General features: G+C 40.8%; 2 protein-coding genes across 2 annotated transcripts in view; both read left to right on the plus strand.

Moving 5' to 3' along the window:
* Positions 1 to 25,854, plus strand: part of LOC137240011 (uncharacterized) — a 40,220-nt gene that overhangs the window by 12,793 nt on the left and 1,573 nt on the right. The window lies entirely within an intron of this gene.
* Positions 16,501 to 25,854, plus strand: LOC137240012 (uncharacterized). The gene is made up of 2 exons (XM_067765881.1): positions 16,501 to 20,993; positions 21,055 to 25,854. The coding sequence occupies exon 1, from the start codon at positions 17,512 to 17,514 to the stop codon at positions 18,586 to 18,588; it is 1,077 nt and encodes a 358-aa protein (XP_067621982.1). The 5' UTR covers positions 16,501 to 17,511; the 3' UTR covers positions 18,589 to 20,993; positions 21,055 to 25,854.

Consider the following 25,854-nt stretch of genomic DNA (forward strand, 5'->3'; position numbering starts at 1 on the left):
GTCAAAACGAAGTACCTGCTGTCATCCAGCAAGGCGTCGGCGCATACGCGCCTTGGCAACTACGTTACTGTGGGGATCCATAATTTCGAAATAGTAAAAGACTTCGTTTCTTTGGGAACCAGCATCAACACTAACAACATCAGCTCTGAAATCCAGCGAAGAATGACTCTTGCAAATAAATGGTACTTTGGACTAGGTAGGCAAACGAAAACCATACTCTACAAGTCACTTATGGTGCAGAAGCATGGACTATGACAACATCAGATGAAGCGGCTCTGGGAGTGTTCGAGAGAAAAGTTCGTCAAAAGATTTATGTACCTCTACGCGTTGGCGATGGTGAGTACCGAAGAAGATTTAACGATGAGCTGTACAAGCTCTACGCAGACATCAACATAGTCCAGCGAATTAAAATGCAGCGGTTGCGCTAGCTAGTCGATGTTATGCGAATGAAAGATTACGCTCCGGCCAAGAAAGTGTTTCTATTGGAACCCGCCTATGGAAGCAGAGGTAGAGGGCGGCTTCGACTCCGCTGGAAGGACCAGGTGGAAAACGATTTAACCTCCCTTGGTGTGATCAATTGGCGCCAGTTGGCAGAGAGAAGAAGCGACTGGCGCGTCTTGTTGGGCGGCCATTAGCATTCAAACAGTTAAGCGCCAATTAAGTAAGTAATATATCCCATAAAACCGATTGTTTAGAAAGAAGCGTTTCGTTGATTCAAGGGCTTTCCAGCGCAATATATAGCTTCTCCAACCCAATTGTTAACCTCACCTACCCGTGGCGAATCCTGTTTTTTGACAGCCGAGGCTCTGGCGACCTCAAGTTCCTTATGGATCTAGGGGGTGGGAGGGCGGTATGACCTAGAAGGTTTCATGTGATCATACCAAATCGTTCCCGAGATGGTCGGGCTAGTACCTTAATGGTGCTTGTTACCGGATCTGCATCCGGAAAAGGACCATCAACATTGATAACACTCCCCGAGGCCTTCGGAGAGTGTCCTTATCGCTACAACAACAAGCATTTCGTCATTTCTGCATTTTAACAGCTGCGAGCTTCAAAATTCACCAAATGCTTACGTATGTGGCATATATATAATTGTATGAAAAAATTGTATATATCGGCCTTATATCTGCATATATATTTCTTCTGAACGTGTGTTTGTGACTGAAGTCCTCAACTACTGGACCAGTTTTGATACAATTTTGTGTGTGTGTTCAAGGGGATTTGGATATGCTTTAGATTCACAGTTTGTCTTTCGTTCTTATCTTTCCGGTAATCGAACCAGAGGCCGACCAATTCTAAATAAAAATAAGTAATTGTGGTGCGATTGCCTTGAAATTTGGTAGAGGGATGCTTCCTAGACTACCTTATTATTTTTAAACCTTTTCTTTCCGGGAAGGGGACCAGGGACTGGCCTCTTCCTAAAAATTTATTACATATATGATGCAAATTGTTTGTTTAACTTCACATGTCGAAGGTGCCGAAGGAGTCACCATTGTATCCTATGTCTGCACAATAACGGTCACAGATCTCCCCAGTTTTTTTCGCTTTGCGAAACCCGAAATTGCAACCGACCAAATTATCGCCGACCTTATTTACATCATGGATATGGCAAATGTCTCCGTCTAGCTTAATATTTGAGAAACGAGAAGGAGGAGTGGGATAAATCGAGTATGTGTAAGAAGGAATATACGGAGGAATGACAGGGATCACATATGGACATGACGAGGGAGAGGCAAGAAAACAAAAAGTATTTTTTTTTTGTGCAGAAGCTAAAAAATGACACATGCTGTAATCCTGTAAACTATTTAGCGGAATTCAGATTGCTCATTTTGAAAATATACTAATCTTGTACCTGGCCTATGTAAATTTATACCTATAAAAATGCTTTAGATAACTACTGCATCAATTTTTCTACATACGATATGGGAAAACTAAAGTTTAAGAACTGAACTTCTTTCGTGCCCGTACAAACACGCGTGACTCGTACACATTTTAGTTTTTTTATTATTTAAATAAAATTTTTTTTAATTTTTATTATTTAAATAAACCATGGCGGCCACCGTGGTGTGATGGTAGCGTGCCCCGCCTATCACACCGTTAGCCCTGGGTTCAAACCCCGGGCAAAGCAACATCAAAATTTTAGAAATAAGGTTTTTCAATTAGAAGAAAATTTTTCTAAGCGGGGTCGCCCCTCGGCAGTGTTTGGCAAGCGCTCCGGGTGTATTTCTGCCATGAAAAGTTCTCAGTGAAAACTCATCTGCCTTGCAGATGCCGTTCGGAGTCGGCATAAAACATGTAGGTCCCGTCCGGCCGATCTTCGGATGTTATCGCGCCTTACATTTATTTTATTTTTAATAAACCATGATCCAAGTACACCAAAAGTGAGATATTGATTTTTTTGTTTCAAATATTATTAGTTCCGTTTGCTTTCATTGAGCTTTACGGCGGAGAAATTATAAGGCAAAGTTAAAACTACTTTTTCTATCCTACGCGTTTCGATGCTCTCACGTCTTCCTCAGGGAGTCTAATTATTTTATTTTAAAAACAATTCAATGACAAATGTAAATATCATAAAATAACTTGGATAGTTACATTATTAAATTATATAAATTTTATTTTTGAGTACATTTTCATTTTGTTTAAATACAGTACCAACGTACATATTAATCATCACTTGCTACCTCTGCATCTATCTTTGTACTGCATAACCGCTGTGGAAGCGTTGCATATTTTGTTGTTGGATTCGAAGCCTTTCTAATGTCATTCTCTGTTTCGTCTTTTCTCGATATCCAAATTTTTTTGGTATTTGCGAAGTCCGCTGCGTGATTTTTGTTTGTTAGGTGATATGCTAGCCCTGTTGTTTTATCGTTTTTTACGTCAGCCATATGTTCGTTAACTCGCACCCCCAAAGCTTGCTTCGTTGTACCTACATATGTAGCGCTATTTACATATTTCGCGCTCATTTCCTTTACATCTAATTTCGTATACAACGTTGTGTTGTTTTTCTTCCTCAATGGCATGTCTTTTAGGTCAAGTCATACCAGATTACTTTGCAATTATTCGAAACTATTTTCTTTAGGGGTTGCTTCAAAGCCGCTTCGGTAATATTTCGGAATAACTTTAAAGTTACTTAATTGAAGCTTAGACTTGCAGAACGGCAAAGTTATATTTTAAGCGCAGAAGATATAATTAAAGAAAGTTGTTAAAACTCGTATCAGTTCTATCTCTCAGTCGGGTTGACAGGTAAAAGGATAACTTGCCGTTCTGCATGTGGGTCTTAACCGTTTAAACGGGTTTGGCCACCCATAAAGTCGCGCTAGTCGCTTCTTCGTTGGGTAACTGGTGCCAACACCACCTGACCCTTCCAGAGGAGTGAGGGCAGGTGGGTTCCCATAACACCTTGGCCGGGGCATCATCTTTCATTGGCATATCATTGCCTAGTCAGCTTAGTCGCTGTTTTTTAATTCGCTAGACTATGTAGTCTTCGAATTTGCATTACTCTCTACTTCGAACATACATACCTACGATTCTAACGTCTCATCATCGCTGTCGTTGTCGTTGCTTGCATTTAGCTAATTTCTTCGCTTTATGCTCAAACCCATTGTCGATCTACCGTCGTCATCGCCTTAGTCGCTGCAGCATTCATACATTTGGGTTATTGGATATACATATAATTTTACATATACACACATAACAACACGCATAGTTTTTGGTCTCTTCGCACTTTTTGTTTTGTTTACCTATTTCAAGAAATCATACGAGATTCTCTACGGTAATTGTCAATGTAATATAACAGGGCTTTTCCATGGAAGGTTAGGTTGAACTGGCCGGTCCATGAGGATCTCACATAGACTGATTGAGTCCGTAGTGTTACCAGAAGTTTGTTTTAACGACCAAACTGAAAAACCCTATCAAAAACCTGGACCAATGTTATAAAATAACTCCATCCTCTTGGCAAATACTAGAAGCTTCCTAGGACTTAAGCCACTTGCTGCTTCTAGATCTGACAGCTGGTTCACTCCTAATAGCTGGAGTCTTAGCCTGGCAAGTGCAGGGCACGAGCACAGAACGTGCTGGATCGTTTCCTCCTCCATCCCGCACTTGCTACATCTGCTATCACTGCCCGAGCCTAATTTAAAGGCATGTGACGCCAGAGGGCAGCGTCCAGTCAGAATACCCGTCATGAGTCTACAGTCCTCTCTTTTTAATGATAGATGCAACTTTGTTAGTCTAAGGTTGTAAGACCTACACATAATCTTCGACACTTTACAGCCCCGCACTTGAACCCACGCCTTTCCCGGTTGGTCGACCATGTGCACCTCTCGCCTTCGCTTAATCTCGGCCAGTCTAATTGGGACGTCTACGGAGCAAGCTTCAAGGGCTGCGTTCTTTTCAGCTAGTTCGTCCGCTTTTTCATTCCCATCTATTCCCATATGCCCAGGGACCCAATATAGATGTATGCTTCTCCCTGTCCCGATTCACTCCAGAGACTGCTTACACTCTAACACGTATTTAGATGCTGTGCTATGCGAGATTATTGCCTTAATTGCTGCTTGACTCAGTATAAAAGTTAACACGGTTGCAGCTTAAGCTATTCTCTTCCAGGGTTTCTACTGCTTTGGTTACGGCTAATATTTCCGCTTGGAAAACGCAGTAATCCGGCAGCCTGTATGATCTGCTTATTTCCGGATACCGCAGACCCTACTCCTTCCACTACTTTGGAACCATCTGTGTACACAAGTACCGCCTCGTCCGCCATTTGCGCACCCTTGCGCCAACCGTCCACCTCTATTGTGGCCTTAAGATCTCCCTCGAAGCGCAGATAGGGAATCAGGTAGTCTGTTCGTCCTGTGATTAATGACGCTATACTACTATGGCCATATGGTCGGCGCTCTAGCTGCTCCGAGGCACCGAGCCTGGTTGCGGTTGTTAATGCTATGTTCTTTGCTACCAGGACTACAGGTGGAATGTGCAGAATGGCATACAGTGCAGCCGTCGGGGTTGTTTTCAGGGCTCCCGTAATGCTAAGCACCGATAGTCTGCATACCCCGTCTAATTTTTTGGGGTATGTTGTTTTTTGTGTGGCTTTCCACCAAACAAGAACTCCATAGTATAGAATAGGGCTTACAATCGCTGTAAAAACCCAATGAGAAAGAGGGGGCGATAAGCCCCACGTACACCCCAGCATTCTTTTACATGCATAGAGTGCCGTTGAGGCCTTCTTGACCGTCTCCTCCACGTTGAGCTTCCATAACAGCTTACTGTCTAGGATGATTCCTGGATATTTTGTGCAAGGTTTCTCTTGTAAGGTCAGCCCTCCTAACTTAGGCCTGGTGCAATTTGGGACCTTGTCCCTCTTTGTAAACAAGACCATATCCGTCTTCTCCGCATTGACTTTTTTATGAACCCCATGACGTTGACACCTTCCTCATTCGGGAGTGCCCTTCTACTACCCACAACTATGGCGTGTGTACTGGCTTAATCCCGGAGCTTCAGCGCACCCTCGTCAACGAGGCCAACAAGATAAATTACTCTTGCACACATTACAAGAATCCTAAAACCTACACTTTCACTGGTACTTTTAAACATCTCCTAATCCAACCCCAGATAACACTTTACCTTAGCAGCGTAATGAATATTGGACGGCTGCCCTCTGCCCTCCCTTCCATGGCTTTCAGCTGGTGATGAAGCCCCATAACTGTACCACCCACATTCCTTAAGAACTCAGACCATTACTTTCGATTTCAAGCCTTCATAGCTAGTTTTATTTATAACAATTCATATTCCTTTTGTTTGATAGCTTATTTCAACACTATTTTAATCTAGGCCTTACAGTATCTTTATGTTTTATATGATTCGCTTAAATGTATGATTTGTTTTTCTCTTTTGAGTGCATAAAGTTACATCAACAACAAAAAGTTATTTTTTTTTTTTCGAAAATTACGGTCAGCTCAGACAGTACATAATAAAATCATATTTAGAATAACTAACACTCTTTTGTTTTGGGTGTGATAATTATAAAACTTCTGACCAACCTCAATTCGATCATATGCTTATTCGTACGTGCCTACAAACAGTAGTAAAGCATCAAATGTACGACCATGTTTATACACACATATTTGTATATTTCGACTTCGAGAGATGGGGAAGGGATAACACCAATCCTGTCCCAAGATATGTCATTAGAAATCTTCCCAAATGTACGCATGCAGGCTGGTGATACTTCTTCAGTGACAATACGCCAGGAGCAAAAAGAATTAGCATCCTGAACGTAAATTTAGTGATCGCCTATATACTATATATGTATAAACCAGGGATGCACCTTAACGTTAAGCTAATCGTTTATCAAAAAATTTCCACCGTTTCCGTTGAAACACTTCGAAATATTATCGATAAAGAAATTATCAAGGTAAATTGTATCTCGTTTTTAACCGAAACGAAAAGCTTTCGTTAACGTTAAAAACGTTAACAAAAACGTGATACTTTATGTTTGAATTGTGCTGGCAATGCTATAGCCATGGTGAAGCCGTAAGGGGGTAACAACGAGCGCACATACACACACAAACTCCATGTAATTTGTTTGTGTAATTCGTTGGTGGTAATGTCAAAAATACTCTGAGAAATGTTCGTACTGTCAAAATTCATGAGAAAAGTTGCAATCAGCTTGGCTAATGCTTTCACCTTTAATGACTCCGCCATCAATCAGCTTTGCCAGCATAGTTTGAAATTAATAATCAACATAAACGATTTGATTTCGTTTTGATATGGCAGAAAACGAAACGACATCATTTCGTTAATTTGACGTTCTTAACGTTAATAAACGAAACGAAATGACTTTGTTTCGTTTATTAACGTTAATTATCGTAACGAAATGATATCGGTTCGTTGGTTAAGCATGCTTGGTATAAACATATACATTTTAAACATATTGTCACGGATATTAGCATCGCTAAGTTATACCATCACTAAGGCGATGCTAAGGCCACGATAAGCAGTATTTACGTCAATAATCAAATCATGTATACACATATATAAGACAGCCGAAAGATGTCACACACAGATGCATTTACTTATACGCCTATGTATGCGCGAGAGACTGTAAACTACAAACATTTACATCAATAATTCAATCATTATGTATCTACATAAACGAATAAATAATTGCGTCTACACATATGTACGTATACGAGGAGCGGAGCGGCAATGCACAAACACATGCATACATATATCTTATCTGAGTTGTCACAAGAGAGAGCAATAATTTGTGCACGTAGTTGTGGCTGGCGATTTTGTAGCCGAAACTAACTAGTAAGTTCTGGAAATCGAAGAGCCTAGAAGTATGCAGCGTAAACTATAAAAGCGGGGCAGGCGAGTAAGAAGTAATTCAGTTTGATTTGAACTGTCAAGCAGTTTCGATTAAGTGCTATCTAGCGAGCTATAGCAGTATTATTTTGAATAGTAGAGTTTCATTTGAGCTATCAATCAGTTTGGTTATTAAGCTAGCTATTCGTTGCAAAGTATAAGTGTTATTGTGAAGCACTTTAATAAAGGCCATTTTTCAATTATTCAATATTGGAGTTATTTATTCAACAGTTTAGCGATACGAACTTAGCAGCGGGTTGCAAATAAAAGGATTTGCAAGTAAATTCGTTACAATTGGTGTCAGAAGAGGAATTGTTGAATAAATTCCAGAGGCCAACAAGGACATGGCAAAGTTCAGTGAATTGAAGATCCAGCAACTGAAGAAGGAGTTGGACAGCCGTGAATTGAATACAACCGGCAATAAACTCGAACTTCAGGCACGACTACGAGAGGCAATGGAATTAGAGGGAATTAACGTGGAAGATTATGTCTTTCATCTTGATGGCGAGGAGACAACAAAAATTGAAGAGAAAAACGAAACATCGCAGACAGTTACCAGCACAGACTTGAACATGATATTGGCTGCAATATCTGCACAAACATCGACAGTAGCATCAATGTCGTCGCAATTGGCATCCCAACTGGAAGCGCAAGAGGCACGTATAACAGAAATGTCATCACAAATATCCACAAATATGGCATCACAATTGGAATCGCAGGAGACACGCATAACATCGAAGATTGAAGCACAAGAAACGCGTATGTCAGAAATGTCGACACAGATTACATGCAAGGTCGAAACACAGCTCGAAGAACAGAAGACATATATGGCATCCCAACTGGAATCACAGGAGGCACGTATTTCAGAAATGACGTCGCAAGTGTCATCTCAATTGGAAGATCAAAAGACATATATGGCATCTCAATTGGAAGCGCAAGAGGCACGTATATCTGAAGTGTCGGCAGAAATTTTGGAACAGGTATCATCAAAACTGGAAGCGCAGGATGCAAAAATGGCTCAATTTCAGGCAGAAGTAGATGAATTAAAAGGTCGTATGGAGCAGTTGCAACTTAATCGGCCGGCTGCTTCAGCGAGTAATACGAAGGTAAAAACTCCATCTTTTGACGGCTCTGTTCCTTTCCAGGTCTTCAAGCTACAGTTTGAGAAGACCGCAGCAGTGAGCAACTGGAATGCGGAAGATAAAGTTGCTGCACTGTTCGTGGCATTGAAGGGGCCAGCAGCGGAAATCCTACAGACAATTCCCGAAGGAGAGCGGAACAATTATGAAGCATTGATGGCTGCTGTAGAACGACGTTATGGAAGCGAGCATAGAAAACAGATATTCCAAATTGAGTTGCAAAACCGCTACCAAAAAGCAAATGAGACATTGCAGGAGTTTGCTTCAGATGTTGAAAGGTTGGCTCATCTCGCAAATGCGGACCCGTGGAATACACCGAGAGGGTAAAAATCCAGAGTTTTATAAATGGCATACGAGACGTGGAAACGAAGCGAGCTACATACGCAAACCCAAAACTGACATTTGCTGAAACGGTATCACATGCATTGACTCAGGAAACGGCCTCACTGTTGAGTAAACCAGCGTACAAAGCTCATCGTGTGGAAGTGGACAGACCAGATTGGGTAGACACAATTTTGGAAGCACTGAAGGGATCACAACAGAAAAATGCCGGAGTTATTAAATGCTTCAAATGCGGGAAGTCCGGTCACATTGCACGTCATTGCGATCTTGGTCCTAATAGTTCCAACAATGTGGGTGGCCGTAAACGCAAACCTGGTGGAGATGAGCAAGAGCGAGTAAGAGGTAGAGATCGAGAGCTAGATCCAGCTATTGAATGCCCGGTGATACCCGTGTTGCAAATTGGTAGAAAATCGAGCAGCCTTACCGTCAGAGGGAATGTGGATGGTAAAGAACATGTACTGACTGTAGATACGGGCGCATCTCATTCCTTGATTCGATCTGATTTGGTCTACAAGAGAGTAAAGTCATTACCTGGAGCGAGGTTGCGTACGGTCACTGGCGAGTATAACCAAGTCCGGGGAGAAGTGATCTGTGAAGTCTTAATTGGGAAGGTCATGGTTTTACACAAATTCGTTGTGGCGGAGATTGTTGATGAAGTTATATTGGGAGTGGATTTCTTGGTTGACCATGACATCAAGATCGATATGCAGAGAAGGGTGATGCATTATGAGAACCAAGATGTGCCACTTAACTTCAGTTTGGAAAAAGGGTTCAGCAGTAAGCGAGTGCTGGTGGAGGAGATTCGACAGAGACCACGAAAGTCAAGGAAAGTAGATCGAGCAAAGGTTGATGGATCGAATGGGCCAAATAAACCGAAATTAAAAGTACCTGCGAGAAAAAGACCGGCATCGACAAAACCTAATGGGCGGACTAAGATGACTAAAAGAATTTTCCAGAAAGAATGCAAGGATGGTTTCAAGCCAGCGCACACTTCTGTTGAGAAACGTCGGAACGATACTGAGTATGTGAAGCCAATCCGTCAAGAACAAGCTCTACAAAGTAGTTCTTCATTGGCCAAGCAAGAGAGTGCGAGAGAACGATCCAGAATAATGAGTAGTAAGATGGAACACAGGTACGACAAGGAAAATAATTCGGAAGGTTTCCGGGAGGGAGATTTGGTACTGCTATACAACCCTCACCGGCGGAAAGGTGTTCCATTCAAATATCGGTGCAGTTGGGAAGGCCCGTACAGAGTTGTGAAGACGATCAGTGATGTCATCTACCGTATACAAGCAATTGGGAAATCACGAAATAGAAGAGTGGTACATTTGGCAATGCTAGCAGCGGTTAGATCGAGAGATTTGTCTGATCGGGACGATCAGACTTAGGTGGAGGGCAGTGTCACGGATATTAGCATCGCTAAGTTATACCATCACTAAGGCGATGCTAAGGCCATGATAAGCAGTATTTACGTCAATAATCAAATCATGTATACACATATATAAGGCAGCCGAAAGATGTCACACACAAATGCATTTACTTATACGCCTATGTATGCGCGAGAGACTGTAAACTACAAACATTTACATCAATAATTCAATCATTATGTATCTACATAAACGAATAAATAATTGCGTCTACACATATGTACGTATACGAGCAGCGGAGCGGCAATGCACAAACACATGCATATATCTTATCTGAGTTGTCACAGGAGAGAGCAATAATTTGTGCACGTAGTTGCGGCTGGCGATTTTGTAGCCGAAGCTAACTAGTAAGTTCTGGAAATCGAAGAGCCTAGAAGTATGCAGCGTAAACTATAAAAGCGGGGCAGGCGAGTAAGAAGTAATTCAGTTTGATTTGAACTGTCAAGCAGTTTCGATTAAGCGCTATCTAGCGAGCTATAGCAGTATTATTTTGAATAGTAGAGTTTCATTTGAGCTATCAATCAGTTTGGTTATTAAGCTAGCTATTCGTTGCAAAGTATAAGTGTTATTGTGAAGCACTTTAATAAAGGCAATTTTTCAATTATTCAATATTGGAGTTATTTATTCAACAGTTTAGCGATACGAACTTAGCAGAGGGTTGCAAATAAAAGGATTTGCAAGTAAATTCGTTACAATATATATTTGGCTCAACAGCATACATGCCTAGTTTAGGAAGAATACTAAGAGCAAAAAAAAACTGGCATCCGTTTATACCTTAGTACTACGAAAAATTAATGATAATCGCAAACGAACTTACGTTTTGAAGCAGCAATTTCGTGTCCTCCGTCGCGTAGAAGGCCTCCTCCGCATCCGTGGTACTTGCGTTCTCCCTGCTTAACTCGCTGTTAGAAACATTATTATTGATGGAACGATAAGGTAATATTTTTAACGACAGTACTAATAACTCAACCGTATTATTCCAAAAAGAAAAAAAAAACGGAATTTTATAGCAAAACTACACGCGTAACTTGATATATGACCTGCACTGTTTCCAACATATATGGCGAGTTGCCAGGAGAGCGAATTCGTCATGGATTAAAATCAATGAGCCTTGAACTATGCAAAATAGAGCAGCTTTCCATTAATAACTTTTCGTAGTAAATTTATGTACAGGTGTACACATGCACATATGTATATGTATTGAAGACGTTATTTGTAGGTAAATAAAAATATTCTCGTTGAGGAGAGTCTGGCTTCTACTAGGTTACTGTATTAATTCATGAAACATTTTCTTTGCTGTTCTGAGCTAGCAGCGGTTTTTACATATAGATTTAACTATGAATGAATGAGTGTATTTACACTCAGTGAAAGAAAAATGAGGTTACATTTCTTTTGTTTTGTTTGCTTAGTTAATCTTGAATTGCTAAGCTAATTTTATTACGCTCGATAGCATCACCTTTGGTAACGGTCCCCCCTCTATATTGAAGATTGAAAAGATCACGTTCACGCCTTGGAAGGCAATGCCACATTTCAAGAAAATTCGTTGCTTGTCCTTGAATACGTTTTTACATTTGATGTACAATTTATGAGATTCGTTCGGGATTGTGATCATCCACTCTTCGAGTAAGCTCAGCAACCCCCGTGTGTTCCTAGCTTGGAACGTCTAGATCTAGACGGCACCACGTGGAGCGGTATGTCGCAAATTATGAGACTTCTTTATATTCATTTCGTTTCTATTTCCTTTTGGTGTTATCGAACAAAAGAACTTTCGAAGCAAGGAAATTACTTCTTTAACCGCGTATATTATAGTACCGGGTTTTACTGAAAAAAACGTTGCTGGTATTATGTACTATGTATAACAACCTATAACAACCTTAATATTTTTTATTGTCACGACTTTTATTTCAGGAGGGTACTTCCTCGGCAGCTTCAGACGGGAAAAAGGAAGAAAAAAAAACCAGAGCCGGAAAAAGCCCGCCAACCAAGCTATCTTCTGTCAGATACCAAAAACTATCCCTCGCTAATCAGCTGGTGGGTTGGATTTTATATAAGGTGCCACGATTTTCAAACTTTTGTTGATTTGTAGGGGTAGAGGGGGTCCTAAAAATCACAAAATTATCATCCGCAACTCTAGGAAACTCTTAGTTTATGAAATATAAGCTTTTTAATTTCCAAATTTAATAAAATTTCAACTTAAGTCCTGCACTTAAAATTCGGTTCGCACATGTCGATAGCGGTATCAAAAGACGCGTATTTGCGTCAAGATTCAGAATCCGAAAGCAGAAACTATATTTTTTATCTCGTTTAAAAGTTATTCGCGGAAAACCTGTCGGTACTATTGTCGCTTTTTTCGTTGTTGCAATTAAACAAACGAAAACATATGAAGGTGGTGAATAGTGTTGCCAGCTCCGCAACAATATAAGCTTTTTAATTTCCAAATTTAATAAAATTTCAACTTAAGTCCTGCACTTAAAATTCGGGTCGCACATGTCTATAGCGGTATTTAAAGACGCGTATTTGCGTCAAGATTCAGAATCCGAAAGCAAAAACTATATTTTTTATCTCGTTTAAAAGTTATTCGCGGAAAACCTGTCGGTACTATTGTCGCTATTTTCGTTGTTGCAATTAAACAAACGAAAACATATGAAGGTGGTGAATAGTGTTGCCAGCTCCGCAACAATATCTTTTTATCATGGTAGAACATTATAAGGTGGTGGCACGTTGACATAAATACAAACAAACATACACTATCAATGTATTTTGGGCTTAAGTGCAGAATACATACATTTGTCAAAAAAAAATTATGAGTATCGGTAGTGGTGTTTATGGTGAGTTCAACCGTATAATTTTTTTTTGTGCAAATAATAACTATATGGGTAATTCCACGTCAAAAGGTACGCAGACGGACATCGCCGTATTTTTATAAATTATTTTTCGATTTTTTAAAATTTGAAATCCATCCACTAGTTTCGGAGATATTTTGATTTGAAAAATTCATAATTTCGCCTTTTGCCATGGAATTACTCCCAAACCTTTCACTTGCACCAAAAAAGAAATATACCGTTATAGTCCGATTTTTTATTTATTTATTTTTTTTTTTGACAAATGTATGTAGTCTGCACTTAAGCCCAGAATACATTGATAGTGTATGTTTGTTTGCATTTATCTCGACGTGCCACCACCTTATAATGTTCTACCATGATAAAAAGATATTTTTGCGGAGCTGGCAACACTATTCACCACCTTCATATGTTTTCGTTTGTTTAATTGCAACAACGAAAAAAGCGACAATAGTACCGACGGGTTTTCCGCGAATAACTTTTAAACGAGATAAAAAATATAGTTTTTGCTTTCGGATTCTGAATCTTGACGCAAATACGCGTCTTTTGATACCGCTATCGACATGTGCGAACCGAATTTTAAGTGCAGGACTTAAGTTGAAATTTTATTAAATTTGGAAATTAAAAAGCTTATATTTCATAAACTAAGAGTTTCCTAATTTTATTACGCTCGATAGCATCACCTTTGGTAACGGTCCCCCCTCTATATTGAAGATTGAAAAGATCACGTTCACGCCTTGGACGGCAATGCCACATTTCAAGAAAATTCGTTGCTTGTCCTTGAATACGTTTTTACATTTGATGTACAATTTATGAGATTCGTTCGGGATTGTGATCATCCACTCTTCGAGTAAGCTCAGCAACCCCCGTGTGTTCCTAGCTTGGAACGTCTAGATCTAGACGGCACCACGTGGAGCGGTATGTCGCAAATTATGAGACTTCTTTATATTCATTTCGTTTCTACTTCCTTTTGGTGTTATCGAACAAAAGAACTTTCGAAGCAAGGAAATTACTTCTTTAACCGCGTATATTATAGTACCGGGTTTTACTGAAAAAAACGTTGCTGGTATTATGTACTATGTATAACAACCTATAACAACCTTAATATTTTTTATTGTCACGACTTTTATTTCAGGAGGGTACTTCCTCGGCAGCTTCAGACGGGAAAAAGGAAGAAAAAAAAACCAGAGCCGGAAAAAGCCCGCCAACCAAGCTATCTTCTGTCAGATACCAAAAACTATCCCTCGCTAATCAGCTGGTGGGTTGGATTTTATATAAGGTGCCACGATTTTCAAACTTTTGTTGATTTGTAGGGGTAGAGGGGGTCCTAAAAATCACAAAATTATCATCCGCAACTCTAGGAAACTCTTAGTTTATGAAATATAAGCTTTTTAATTTCCAAATTTAATAAAATTTCAACTTAAGTCCTGCACTTAAAATTCGGTTCGCACATGTCGATAGCGGTATCAAAAGACGCGTATTTGCGTCAAGATTCAGAATCCGAAAGCAGAAACTATATTTTTTATCTCGTTTAAAAGTTATTCGCGGAAAACCTGTCGGTACTATTGTCGCTTTTTTCGTTGTTGCAATTAAACAAACGAAAACATATGAAGGTGGTGAATAGTGTTGCCAGCTCCGCAACAATATAAGCTTTTTAATTTCCAAATTTAATAAAATTTCAACTTAAGTCCTGCACTTAAAATTCGGGTCGCACATGTCTATAGCGGTATTTAAAGACGCGTATTTGCGTCAAGATTCAGAATCCGAAAGCAAAAACTATATTTTTTATCTCGTTTAAAAGTTATTCGCGGAAAACCTGTCGGTACTATTGTCGCTATTTTCGTTGTTGCAATTAAACAAACGAAAACATATGAAGGTGGTGAATAGTGTTGCCAGCTCCGCAACAATATCTTTTTATCATGGTAGAACATTATAAGGTGGTGGCACGTTGACATAAATACAAACAAACATACACTATCAATGTATTTTGGGCTTAAGTGCAGAATACATACATTTGTCAAAAAAAAATTATGAGTATCGGTAGTGGTGTTTATGGTGAGTTCAACCGTATAATTTTTTTTTGTGCAAATAATAACTATATGGGTAATTCCACGTCAAAAGGTACGCAGACGGACATCGCCGTATTTTTATAAATTATTTTTCGATTTTTTAAAATTTGAAATCCATCCACTAGTTTCGGAGATATTTTGATTTGAAAAATTCATAATTTCGCCTTTTGCCATGGAATTACTCCCAAACCTTTCACTTGCACCAAAAAAGAAATATACCGTTATAGTCCGATTTTTTATTTATTTATTTTTTTTTTTTGACAAATGTATGTAGTCTGCACTTAAGCCCAGAATACATTGATAGTGTATGTTTGTTTGCATTTATCTCGACGTGCCACCACCTTATAATGTTCTACCATGATAAAAAGATATTTTTGCGGAGCTGGCAACACTATTCACCACCTTCATATGTTTTCGTTTGTTTAATTGCAACAACGAAAAAAGCGACAATAGTACCGACGGGTTTTCCGCGAATAACTTTTAAACGAGATAAAAAATATAGTTTTTGCTTTCGGATTCTGAATCTTGACGCAAATACGCGTCTTTAAATACCGCTATAGACATGTGCGACCCGAATTTTAAGTGCAGGACTTAAGTTGAAATTTTACCAAATTTGGAAATTAAGAAGCTTATATTTCATAAATTAAGAGTTTCCTAGAGTTGCGGATGATAATTTTGTGATTTTTACGACCCCCGCCACCCCTTCAAATCAACAAAAGTTTGAAAATCGTGGCACCTTATTCAAAATATTCCCCGGTAGGCAAGTAAGCAAGAAAAATATTTATATTCCATGTGAGTTTGTAAGGAAATTGGACAGTGTGTAAAACGCACTGTACACTTTCAACCCGACATTAGATGGCCAGGTATGAATATCCCGAAGCGCCCGATCAATCAAAGAACTAATCGTTGGAAGGCACTTTCCACTTATGACAATTGAAACGTCATCTGCGTAAGCCGTAAGTTTTACGGGTCCCTCATCGAATCGCCCAAGCAGTTGGTTGATGACCAGCGTCCACAGCAGAGGTGATAGCACCTTTCCCTGCGGCGTGCCCCTTTCCACCGATTTCGTGGCCTCGTACAATCCCAATTGTGATGTAATCTTCCTGCAATTTAACATGCAGCCGATCCATCTGATTAAAGCGGGATGTACTTTAATGTAATTAAGACCATCCATAATCGCCCATTTAAAAACATTATTGAAAGCCCCGGCAATGTCCAAGAAGACTCCTAGAGCATACTCCTTATATTCCAGGGATTTCTCTATGCTTATTACCACCCTATGCAATGCGGTGTCTACCGACTTGTCTTTGGTGTACGCATGCTGTGTTGTGGAGAGCAGCTTTTCATCCGCGTTGGACTTTATGTACACATCTATTGAATTCGTTCTTAGCTTTTAAGATTATTAACTTTGTAACCATCGAAGAGTTAACTCCAATCAAAGCAAAATTTAAATTGAAATTGTTCGGTTAACCTTTCTTTAATTGAAGAACCTTTAGCAAGTTTTGTTGAAGGTCGAAAGTTGTAGAAAACGCTCTAGAACTCATCCATAAGTCCTTCGAGCTGGATTACCCCGGCTCGCATCATTAAAAAGATTCATCAATCAAAATGTTACAGACCAACGAAGATCGATCATTTGATGCTAATGCCGAATTGACACCAATAGCATCAAATGCCAACAACATACACGTAAAGGAGCTGCAACGAGAACAACTATGTCATTGGTAACACGCCCCTAAATCGCCGATGGTATTTTACTGCACCTCATCGCTGCCAAATTGGACCATGAAACACAGTTGAAATGTGAGGAGGAAGTGTCAGTCAAATGGGATAGTGCTACCACCAATGCCTTTCAACTTCCATCATGGGATGATCTGGTCTCGTTCATCGAGCGCCGCTGCCAAACAATCAACATGGTAAAGGCCAGCAACAACGTATCAAGTAAAAACAGCTCATCTAAATTCCCAGCGCGTCCATCAAAGGCTGGCTCAGTATTGGTCACCACATCGAATAACGATAAATGTCCACTGTGCGATGAAGTGGCCACACATAAATAAATAAAAATAAATGTAAGGGGCGATAACCTCCGAAGAGATCTAAGGCCGAGCTTCTCTTCCAATTTGCGTCGTGCTCCTCTTGCTTTTCCCTACAAATTGGCCGGACGGGACCTACATGTTTTATGCCGACTCCGAACGGCATATGCAAGGCAGATGAGTTTTCACTGAGAGCTTTTCATGGCAGAAATACACCCGGAGCGCTTGCCAAACACTGCCGAGGGGCGACCCCGCTTAGAAAAATTTTCTTCTAATTGAAAAACCTTATTTCTAAAATTTTGATGTTGCTTTGCCCGGGGTGTGAACCCAGGGCATACGGTGTGGTAGGCGGAGCACGCTACCATCACACCACGGTGGCCGCCACAAATAGTGCCTTTAAATGTAGTAAATTTGCCGCTATGGACCCATTGCAGAGGTATGACGTCGCTAAGAAGAGGAATCTTTGTTTGAATTGCCTGGGTAAAAATCACCTGTCTAGCAAATATCCATCAATCAATCGATGCCAACATTGCAAGGTGAGTCATCATACCCTGCTTCACCGTAATTCGCCATCGACACTAACATCAACAGACCCCATCCAAGCACCGTCAGCGTCACTGCATTCACATATGAAGAGCAACGATGTAATCCTTGCTACAGCTGTAGTGCAACTTCACAACAATAAAGGTAATTCAATTACGGCTCGAGCGCTGCTCGACCCGGCATCTCAGCTTAATTTTATATCAGAACGCATCACCAATATGCTGAAATTATCTCGAACCAAAATTGCTATGGAAATCAGCGGAATAGGCGCACTACGAACGAAGGCAAAATACGTGGCTCTTATTGGAATCAAATCCATGCACACTGGATTTACGTCACTAGTGGAAGTCGTCATCATGCCATCGATTTCTTCGTCTCAACCACGATGCCCTATAGAGATTGCTGAATGGGGGATACCTCAAAACATCAACTTAGCCGACAAAACATTTCATATCCCTGGTGTCATTGATTTGCTTCTTGGTGCCGGCATTTTCTTCGACATTCTGTCTGTGGGGCAAATAAAACTGCAGAAAAACTTACCCACTCTGCAAAGAACGCAACTGTGTTGGGTAGTGGCTGGAGTCCTCACTGCGTCTTCTTCGCTCTCATTATCCTCGGTGTTTACTTCATCCGCAACAACGTATACCGAGTCGTCGTCACTAACGAATTCATCACTTGAATCTCTTCTGGAAAGGTTCTGGAATTTAGAAGACGTTTGCTACAAACCACCTGTCGATAACGCAACAACTGAGCATGAATGTGAAAAACACATCCGAGAAAATACGACAGGTTTGGTTTCGAACTCACCGGTTCGTTCTTATGGCCGACATCGCTAAAAATGTATCGGCAAAACATCGTTGATCCACGCGATGCAAAGTGGGAGTGTATATTGTGGCGTAACTCTCCTGCAGAGCCTCTAACAACATATCAACTTCAAACGGTAGCGTACGGCACCAGCTGCGCCCCATTCCTAGCAGTTCGCTGCTTACAACAACTTGCACGTGAAAACCTGGAAACCTACCCTATTGGATCGCGAGTCACTCTTCGCGACTTCTACGTCGACAACCTCATGACAGGGGGGAAAACAATAGGGGAAGTGCTAGAAATCAAGACTGAAGTTACCGCACTACTAGCATCAGGTGGGCTTCCACTTCGTAAATTCGCGTCCAATTGCAACGAAATTATTGACATACCAAGCGCTGGCGTTGAAGAAATTATCACAGCAGATGAAATGAGTTACATAAAGGCTCTGGGACTGAAATGGTCACCAACAAACGACAACTTCATTTTCTCATCGCAACATAATTCATCGAAGCTAACCAAACACACTATATTGGCACAAGTAGCAAGCTTCTTCGACCCGCTAGGAATACTTAATCCTATCATCGTTAAGTGCAAAATCTTGTTGCCATGCCTCTGGAAACTACGTTTAGCATGGGATGAGAGTGTACCGCTTTCTATTCACACAGAATGGGAGAGTGTCTGCCATCAACTGACCCTCGTCAATCGCCACGGTACGTATACTTTAACAATAACACTAATTTACATGCCTTTGCAGATGCAAGCGGTAAGGCTTATGGGTCATGTATCTATGCCGTTTTTGTGATGAAAATGCTATCCATTCAACGCTTATCTGTGCCAAGTCACGAGTTGCACCAACGAAGGAGATAACCCTACCTAAATTGGAGCTTTGTGCTGCTCTGTTGCTCTCAGAGCTGCTTCATTAGATTTTGGAAACATTCAGCGCACAGAAGAGCAATGTACACTGTTGTTCGGACTCAACTATCACCTTGTCATGGTTGCAACGTGAACCACATTGCTGGACTACATTCGTCGCCAATCGAGTTGCAAAAATACAACACATTACTGCTGACCTCACATGGCATCATGTCCCATTTGAAGAGAATCCATCAGATTTAGTATCGCGTGGAACGCTAGTAGAGGCCCTCATCGATAATAAATTGTTGTTCAAAGGGCCAGATTTTTTGACAAAGGAAAGCTGGTTCTGGCCACGCAATCCAGTTGACGCTTCGCAAGAACTTCCAGAACAGCGGTCAATTTGTGTTTCGTTAACATCGTCGCCACAAGAAGATATCATAGCTGAACACAACTATGTGAATAGGTGCGGAAAACTGCTTCGGATATTTGCTTACGTTAAACTTTTTATTTCATCCCTTCGTCATCGCTTCGTGGAATCACGGCCAAAGAACTAGATGAGTATCTAACGACTGTGTGCCGATACATCCAGGGAGTAGAAATTGCCGAAGATCACAAAACACTACATACATCTGAGGTCAATCGTAATTCCACACTCAATCAATTATCGCAATTTCTGCACGATGAAATAAGTGGGTGTAAGAATTTCTAATTCATCACTGCCGTGGTCTACGAAACACCCAATTCTCCTTCCCAAGGCACATCCATTCGTGCGAACCCTCGTCGAAGCTACGCATCGTCAACACCTCCATGCTGGATGCCAAACTCTTGAACATCCATCGTGACAAGTACTGGATTATCAACGCTCGAAGTATAGTTAAACAGGTAGTTCACAAGTGCCTTTTATGATATGGCAACAAACCCAAGCTAGAACAGCAACTCATGGGATCACTTACTCCAGAACGCGTTCAGCCTGCTTATCCCTTTGAAATCGCTGGGGTTGACTATTGCGGTCCTTTGTCAATAACTCAAAGAATTAGAAGCAAGGGCCCTATCAAGGTATACATAGCATTGTTCATTTGCTTCACAACAAAGGCCGTGCATATGGAGTTGGTACCAGACCTGAGTACTGCCGCATTCATATCTTCTCTCAAGAGATTTTTGCACGCAGAGCCAAATGCCGCACAATTTTCTCAGACAATGCAACAAATTTCGTCGAGACCAATTCGAGAGTTGAAGGAGATGTTATCGGAATTTACATCACAAAAACATATTAATACAGTCTAATCAGCTTGTGCAGACGAAGGCATAGAATGGAGATTCATACCGCCACTGTCACCGCATTTCGGCGGACTTTGGGAAAGCGCAGTAAAATGTGCCAAATATTCAGCTCTATTCTGCATTTCGACTTGGATTGGAATTTTTTCGATTTGGCAATTTTGGTGTTCTGTGTTCCAATCTCTTTCGATCCAACTTCGAATCGTTCGATTTTGTGTATTCTGCATTTCTAAGTTGCAAATTAGTTGGCGGAAAAATATTTTATTTTTATTTTTTTATTAATTTACAACAGAATTTTAACAAAAATGTAAGTAAAACTTGTTAAGAAACGTAGAAGGCTTGATGATGATTGTTTTTTATGTTTTCAGGTCAAAAACAACATGTCGATGTCGAAGTTCTTGGACGTATTTGCCCCGCAAAAGTATCTAACACGTACTTGAAAGCATCCTTATTAAGTCGAACGTTTTTTTTTTTGAACCTAAATAAAAACATAAGTCATTAAACTTTACCAATTTTAAGTTCAATTTCTTACAATTCGTCACTCATCTCAAATGGATTACACAAATCTCGCAATATTTGCGTTTATATTCACGCCTGGCCATTTTCGTATGCGTTGCTTTCCAACTTCACAAATAATTCCGCGGCTATTGATTCCATTATAATAAGACAGCTATAGTTTCTGCCTGTTCGTTGGGTCCACTTATATGTCAAAGCAAGCTGCCGGAGTAGAGGAAGTTGAAGCGAAAACGTAAACAATCCTTGCGGAAAGAATAAATAAATCTTCATAAAGTATTTTTGGCCAGTGCAATGAAATTAGCATCCATAAAATTCAGAAAATGTCAACTATATTCGTGCAGGAATCCGTTTTAACAAAACTTGGTGGCCACGGCAGGGAATTGGCCAAAAGAACGACAAAAACACACAATTATGAAAAAAATATAACACGGCGGCAATATATTCTATTGTTTTTTTTTTGTACAAAATGGCGTGGATAATAAAATATTAACGTTTTTCAGTGTTTTTTTTTTTACAAATTTTCTTTAATTTATTTTGTTCCAATGTTCACACATTCCGTACAAACAGCTGATTTCGAAAAATCATTTGCTCTTCCTCTTCTCGTTACGATTCCGTCGTAATGCAGAATTCCCAACTTCGATTAAAGCGGAACGTAGAACGGGAACGTAACCGAAATGCAGAATAGGGGTGATTATCTCCGACGGGTTATCGGCGCAACATTGCTTACATTCGATGAGCTAAATACAGTTTGTTGTCAAGCTGAGGCAATGATAAATAGCCGCCCGCTTACACCCTTGTCTACTAGCCCTGACGATCTTCGATTTTTTGATTGGCAGAAATCTCACCATGGTAATTGAACCATCGGTCCAACAAATTCCTACTGGGTTGTTATCAAGATACCAAATGGTACAATCAATGCAACAAAACTTTTGAGAACGCTGGCGGCAAGAATACTTAAAGGAATTAATGGTTCGTACCAAGTGGAGGACATCATATCAAAATTTAAAAATCAACGACATGGTTCTTATTAAGGACGATTCCACACCACCACTGAAGTGGCCACTAGGTAGAGTTGTTGATACTTTCATTGGAATTGATGGCATATTACGAGTGATTCTTATCAAAACTGCAACTGAAGGAACATACAAAAGAGCAGTGACTCGAGTATGTAAGCTACCAATAGAAACATCATCATCTCAACAGTAACAATTGAAAGCAAGCAAGGGAGCAGGGGTGGATGTTTACGCCCCTCCTTATTGCTCAACCTACGCCGCACATGCATTTCCAACCAGTCTTCGAATTTGCATTACTTTCTACTTCGCACATACATACGTATGTACATACCTACGATTCTAACGTCTCATCATCGCTGTCGTTGCTTGCATTTAGCTAATTTCTTCGCTTTATGCTCAAACCCATTGTTCATCTACCGTCGTCATCGCCTTGGTCGCTGCAGCATTCATACATTTGGGTTATTGGATATACATATAATTTTACATATGCACACATAACAACACGCATAGTTTTTCGTCTCTTCGCACTTTTTGTTTTGTTTACCTATTTCAAGTATTCATACGAGATTCTCTACGGTAATTGTCAATGTAATATAACAGGGCTTTCCATGGAATATTCCTACATATTTTTTCTGCTAGCATTGAATTCGTTTTTAGCTTTTAAGATTATTAACTTTGTAACCATCCATCGAGGAGTGAACTCCAATAAAGCAAATTTTAAATTGAAATTGTTCGGTTAACCTTTCTTTAATTGAAGAACCTTTCGCAAGTTTTGTTGAAGGTCGAAAGTTGTAGAAAACGCTCTACAACTCATCCAGTAATCTTTTAATATATGGAAATTATTGTTGCCTACATTCACCGCAACCCAGTTGTCAACCTCACCTACGCGAGGGGAATCCTGTTACAAATATGAATGTAGCATAAATATATTTAGCAGGCGAGGTTCGGGAGACCCCAAGATCCTCATGGAACTGAGCGGTATAGCCTAAAAGGTTTAATGTGGTCATATAGATGGTTGGGCTAGTACCTCAATGGTGCTTGTTACCGGAACGTACCGGCTATCAGACAAAGGACCATCAACATCGATAACACTCCCCAAAACCCATCTGCTTCTTTTATTGTAGCAAGCAGAACTTACGACACGTGTGTTCGGGCCGATGTCGTCAGCATTCGCCCCTTATTGCACGCTTTTATAGAATACTGTAGGCGTGCGGTTAAGTTCTGCAGCTTGTATAATTTTCTCCACCATAAAATTAATGAAACCGCACGATATAGGGTCTCCCTGTTTGAAACCTCGATTAATTTCGAACGGATCATAGCGGTCTTTCCCAATTTGGACGTTTTACGAGGCAACCAAATTTAGACAAAGTGGCAAATAGGCGCATTCAATCAAGAGATGATGTTTGTCAATTCTTCAGCCCCGCAGGTTTGTTTTTTAATCTTGTTATTACTATTCTGACTTCGTCATAATGGAGTGAGGTAACAGTAATTCTATCATCATCGATTGCGGGCCCATGCTTATCATCTGCCCTGGGCGGTTTATCACTATCACCATAATCTAAGTATCTCTGGATATCGGTTACAAGGTCGCCGTTTTCGTTCGTTCGCCCCGGAGTCTATCTGTCAAAATTAGAGGGCGTTATTTCAGGGGGCTAGCAGCTTTTCGAACTCACGCCTTTTGTCTCGGCTCTTTTCTTCCTGTAAGGCGTCTCGCTTCACTTTTTAACTCGTGGCAGCGTTCACACACATTTGTTGCGTACGCTGTAGGCAGCATGTTGTTGTTGTTGTTGTAGCAATGCTCGCCCCACCTAATAGCCGCGACCGATCAGAAATTGTCATCAATATCCTCTAACGGGAGTCCAAGGAAATTTGCCGTTTCAACAGGGGTGGACCATAAGGAAAGGGGTGTTAGAAGCGTTGGTTCCACATTACAATTAAAGAGATGGTTGGTGTCATTGGAGACATATTGCAAGCAGGGCATACATTTTGTATGTCGAGGCTGATTCTGGATAGGTAAGAGTTTAACCAGCAACAATATCCAGATCGAAGTTGAGCTAGAGTGACTCGCGTTTCCCTGGGGAGTATGCGTTCCTCTTCCGCGAGTTTTGGATAATTTTCGTTAAGTACTGGATTCACCGGGCAAATCCCGGCCTGTTTATGGAGTTCACCAAGGACCTGCTTGTGTTTTTTCACTTCATACGGCTGGGTTCTCAGGTGCCGTATTTCCTCAAAATGCTTACGGAGATGACTCCTTAAGCCCCTATGCGGTGCTGGTTCATCAATCAGCTGTCTGTTGGGATGCCCAGGTTTCTGGGTATTCAACAGGAACTGTTTGGTCAGCATCTCATTTCTCTCCCTGATGGGGAGTATTCTCGCCTCATTATGCAGATGGTGTTCTGGGGACATAAGACAGCCCGTGGCGATTCTGAGAGCAGTATTTTGGCAGGCCTGTAGTTTCTTCCAGTGGGTGATTTTTAGGCTTGGCGACCATATGGGTGACGCGTAGCACGTAATCGGCTGGCTAATTGCTTTGTATGTAGTCATGAGCGTTTCTTTATCTTTTCCCCAAGTACTGCCAGCGAGGGATTTGAGGATTTTTTACGGCTCTGAATTCTCGGAACAATTGCGGCTGCGTGCTCACAAAAATGTAGATCCTGATCATACGTCACACCCAAGATTTTGGGGTGTAGGACAGTCGGTAGCGTAGTGCCATCGACGTGGATGTTCAAAATGGTCGACATTTGGGACGTCCATGTTGTAAATAAGGTCGCCGAAGATTTAGTCGGTGATAATGCCAGGTTTCGCGAGGCGAAAAAACTGGAGAGATCAGGGAGGTAGCCGTTTATTTTATTGCACAGCGCATCGATCTTTGGGCCTGGGCCTGTGGCCATTATTGTGCAGTCATCGGCGTAGGAAACGAGTGTGACTCTTTCCGGTGGTGAAGGTAGCTTAGATATGTAGAAGTTAAACAAAAGTGGGGATAGGACACCACCCTGTGGCACCCCTTGTTTAATTCTCCTTGGTTTTGATGTTTCGTTTCTAAATTGCACCGATGCCTGCCGACCACCATCTGTAGGCAGCATCTCGGTGATAATGCCAGGTTTCGCGAGGCGAAAAAACTGGAGAGATCAGGGAGGTATCCGTTTATTTTATTGCATAGCGCATCGATCTTTGGGCCTGGGCCTGTGGCCATTATTGTGCAGTCATCGGCGTAGGAAACGATTGTGACTCCTTCCGGTGGTGAAGGTAGCTTAGATATGTAGAAATTAAACAAAAGTGGGGATAGGACACCACCCTGTGGCACCCCTTGTTTAATTCTCCTTGGTTTTGATGTTTCGTTTCTAAATTGCACCGATGCCTGCCGACCCCATCTGTAGGCAGCATCTTTTCTATCGGTTGCAACGTGGCATCTTCATTTTTCCGTGGTCGCCCATAACCATTTTTAAATCTATTTTTGGTATTCCAGGATCACTTTGAGATAATTTCGGAGTTATTTCAGTAAAATAACTGTAATTTTTAAGCAGCACTTCGAGGTACTGCAGGTAGTTCATAAACGTTATCTACATTTGTATGCCGTGTGTGGTCTTATCAACGAAGTTTTGATATGCACGAACAATTTGATATACTGCATACTTATTT

The sequence above is a fragment of the Eurosta solidaginis genome, chromosome 2 (assembly GCF_040869045.1).
Source record: "Eurosta solidaginis isolate ZX-2024a chromosome 2, ASM4086904v1, whole genome shotgun sequence".
Classification (NCBI taxonomy): domain Eukaryota; kingdom Metazoa; phylum Arthropoda; class Insecta; order Diptera; family Tephritidae; genus Eurosta; species Eurosta solidaginis.

Coding starts and splice junctions, on each gene's coding strand:
- LOC137240012 (XM_067765881.1), top strand. CDS start 17,512: ATGTTGCTTTGCCCGGGGTGTGAACCCAGGGCATACGGTGTGGTAGGC.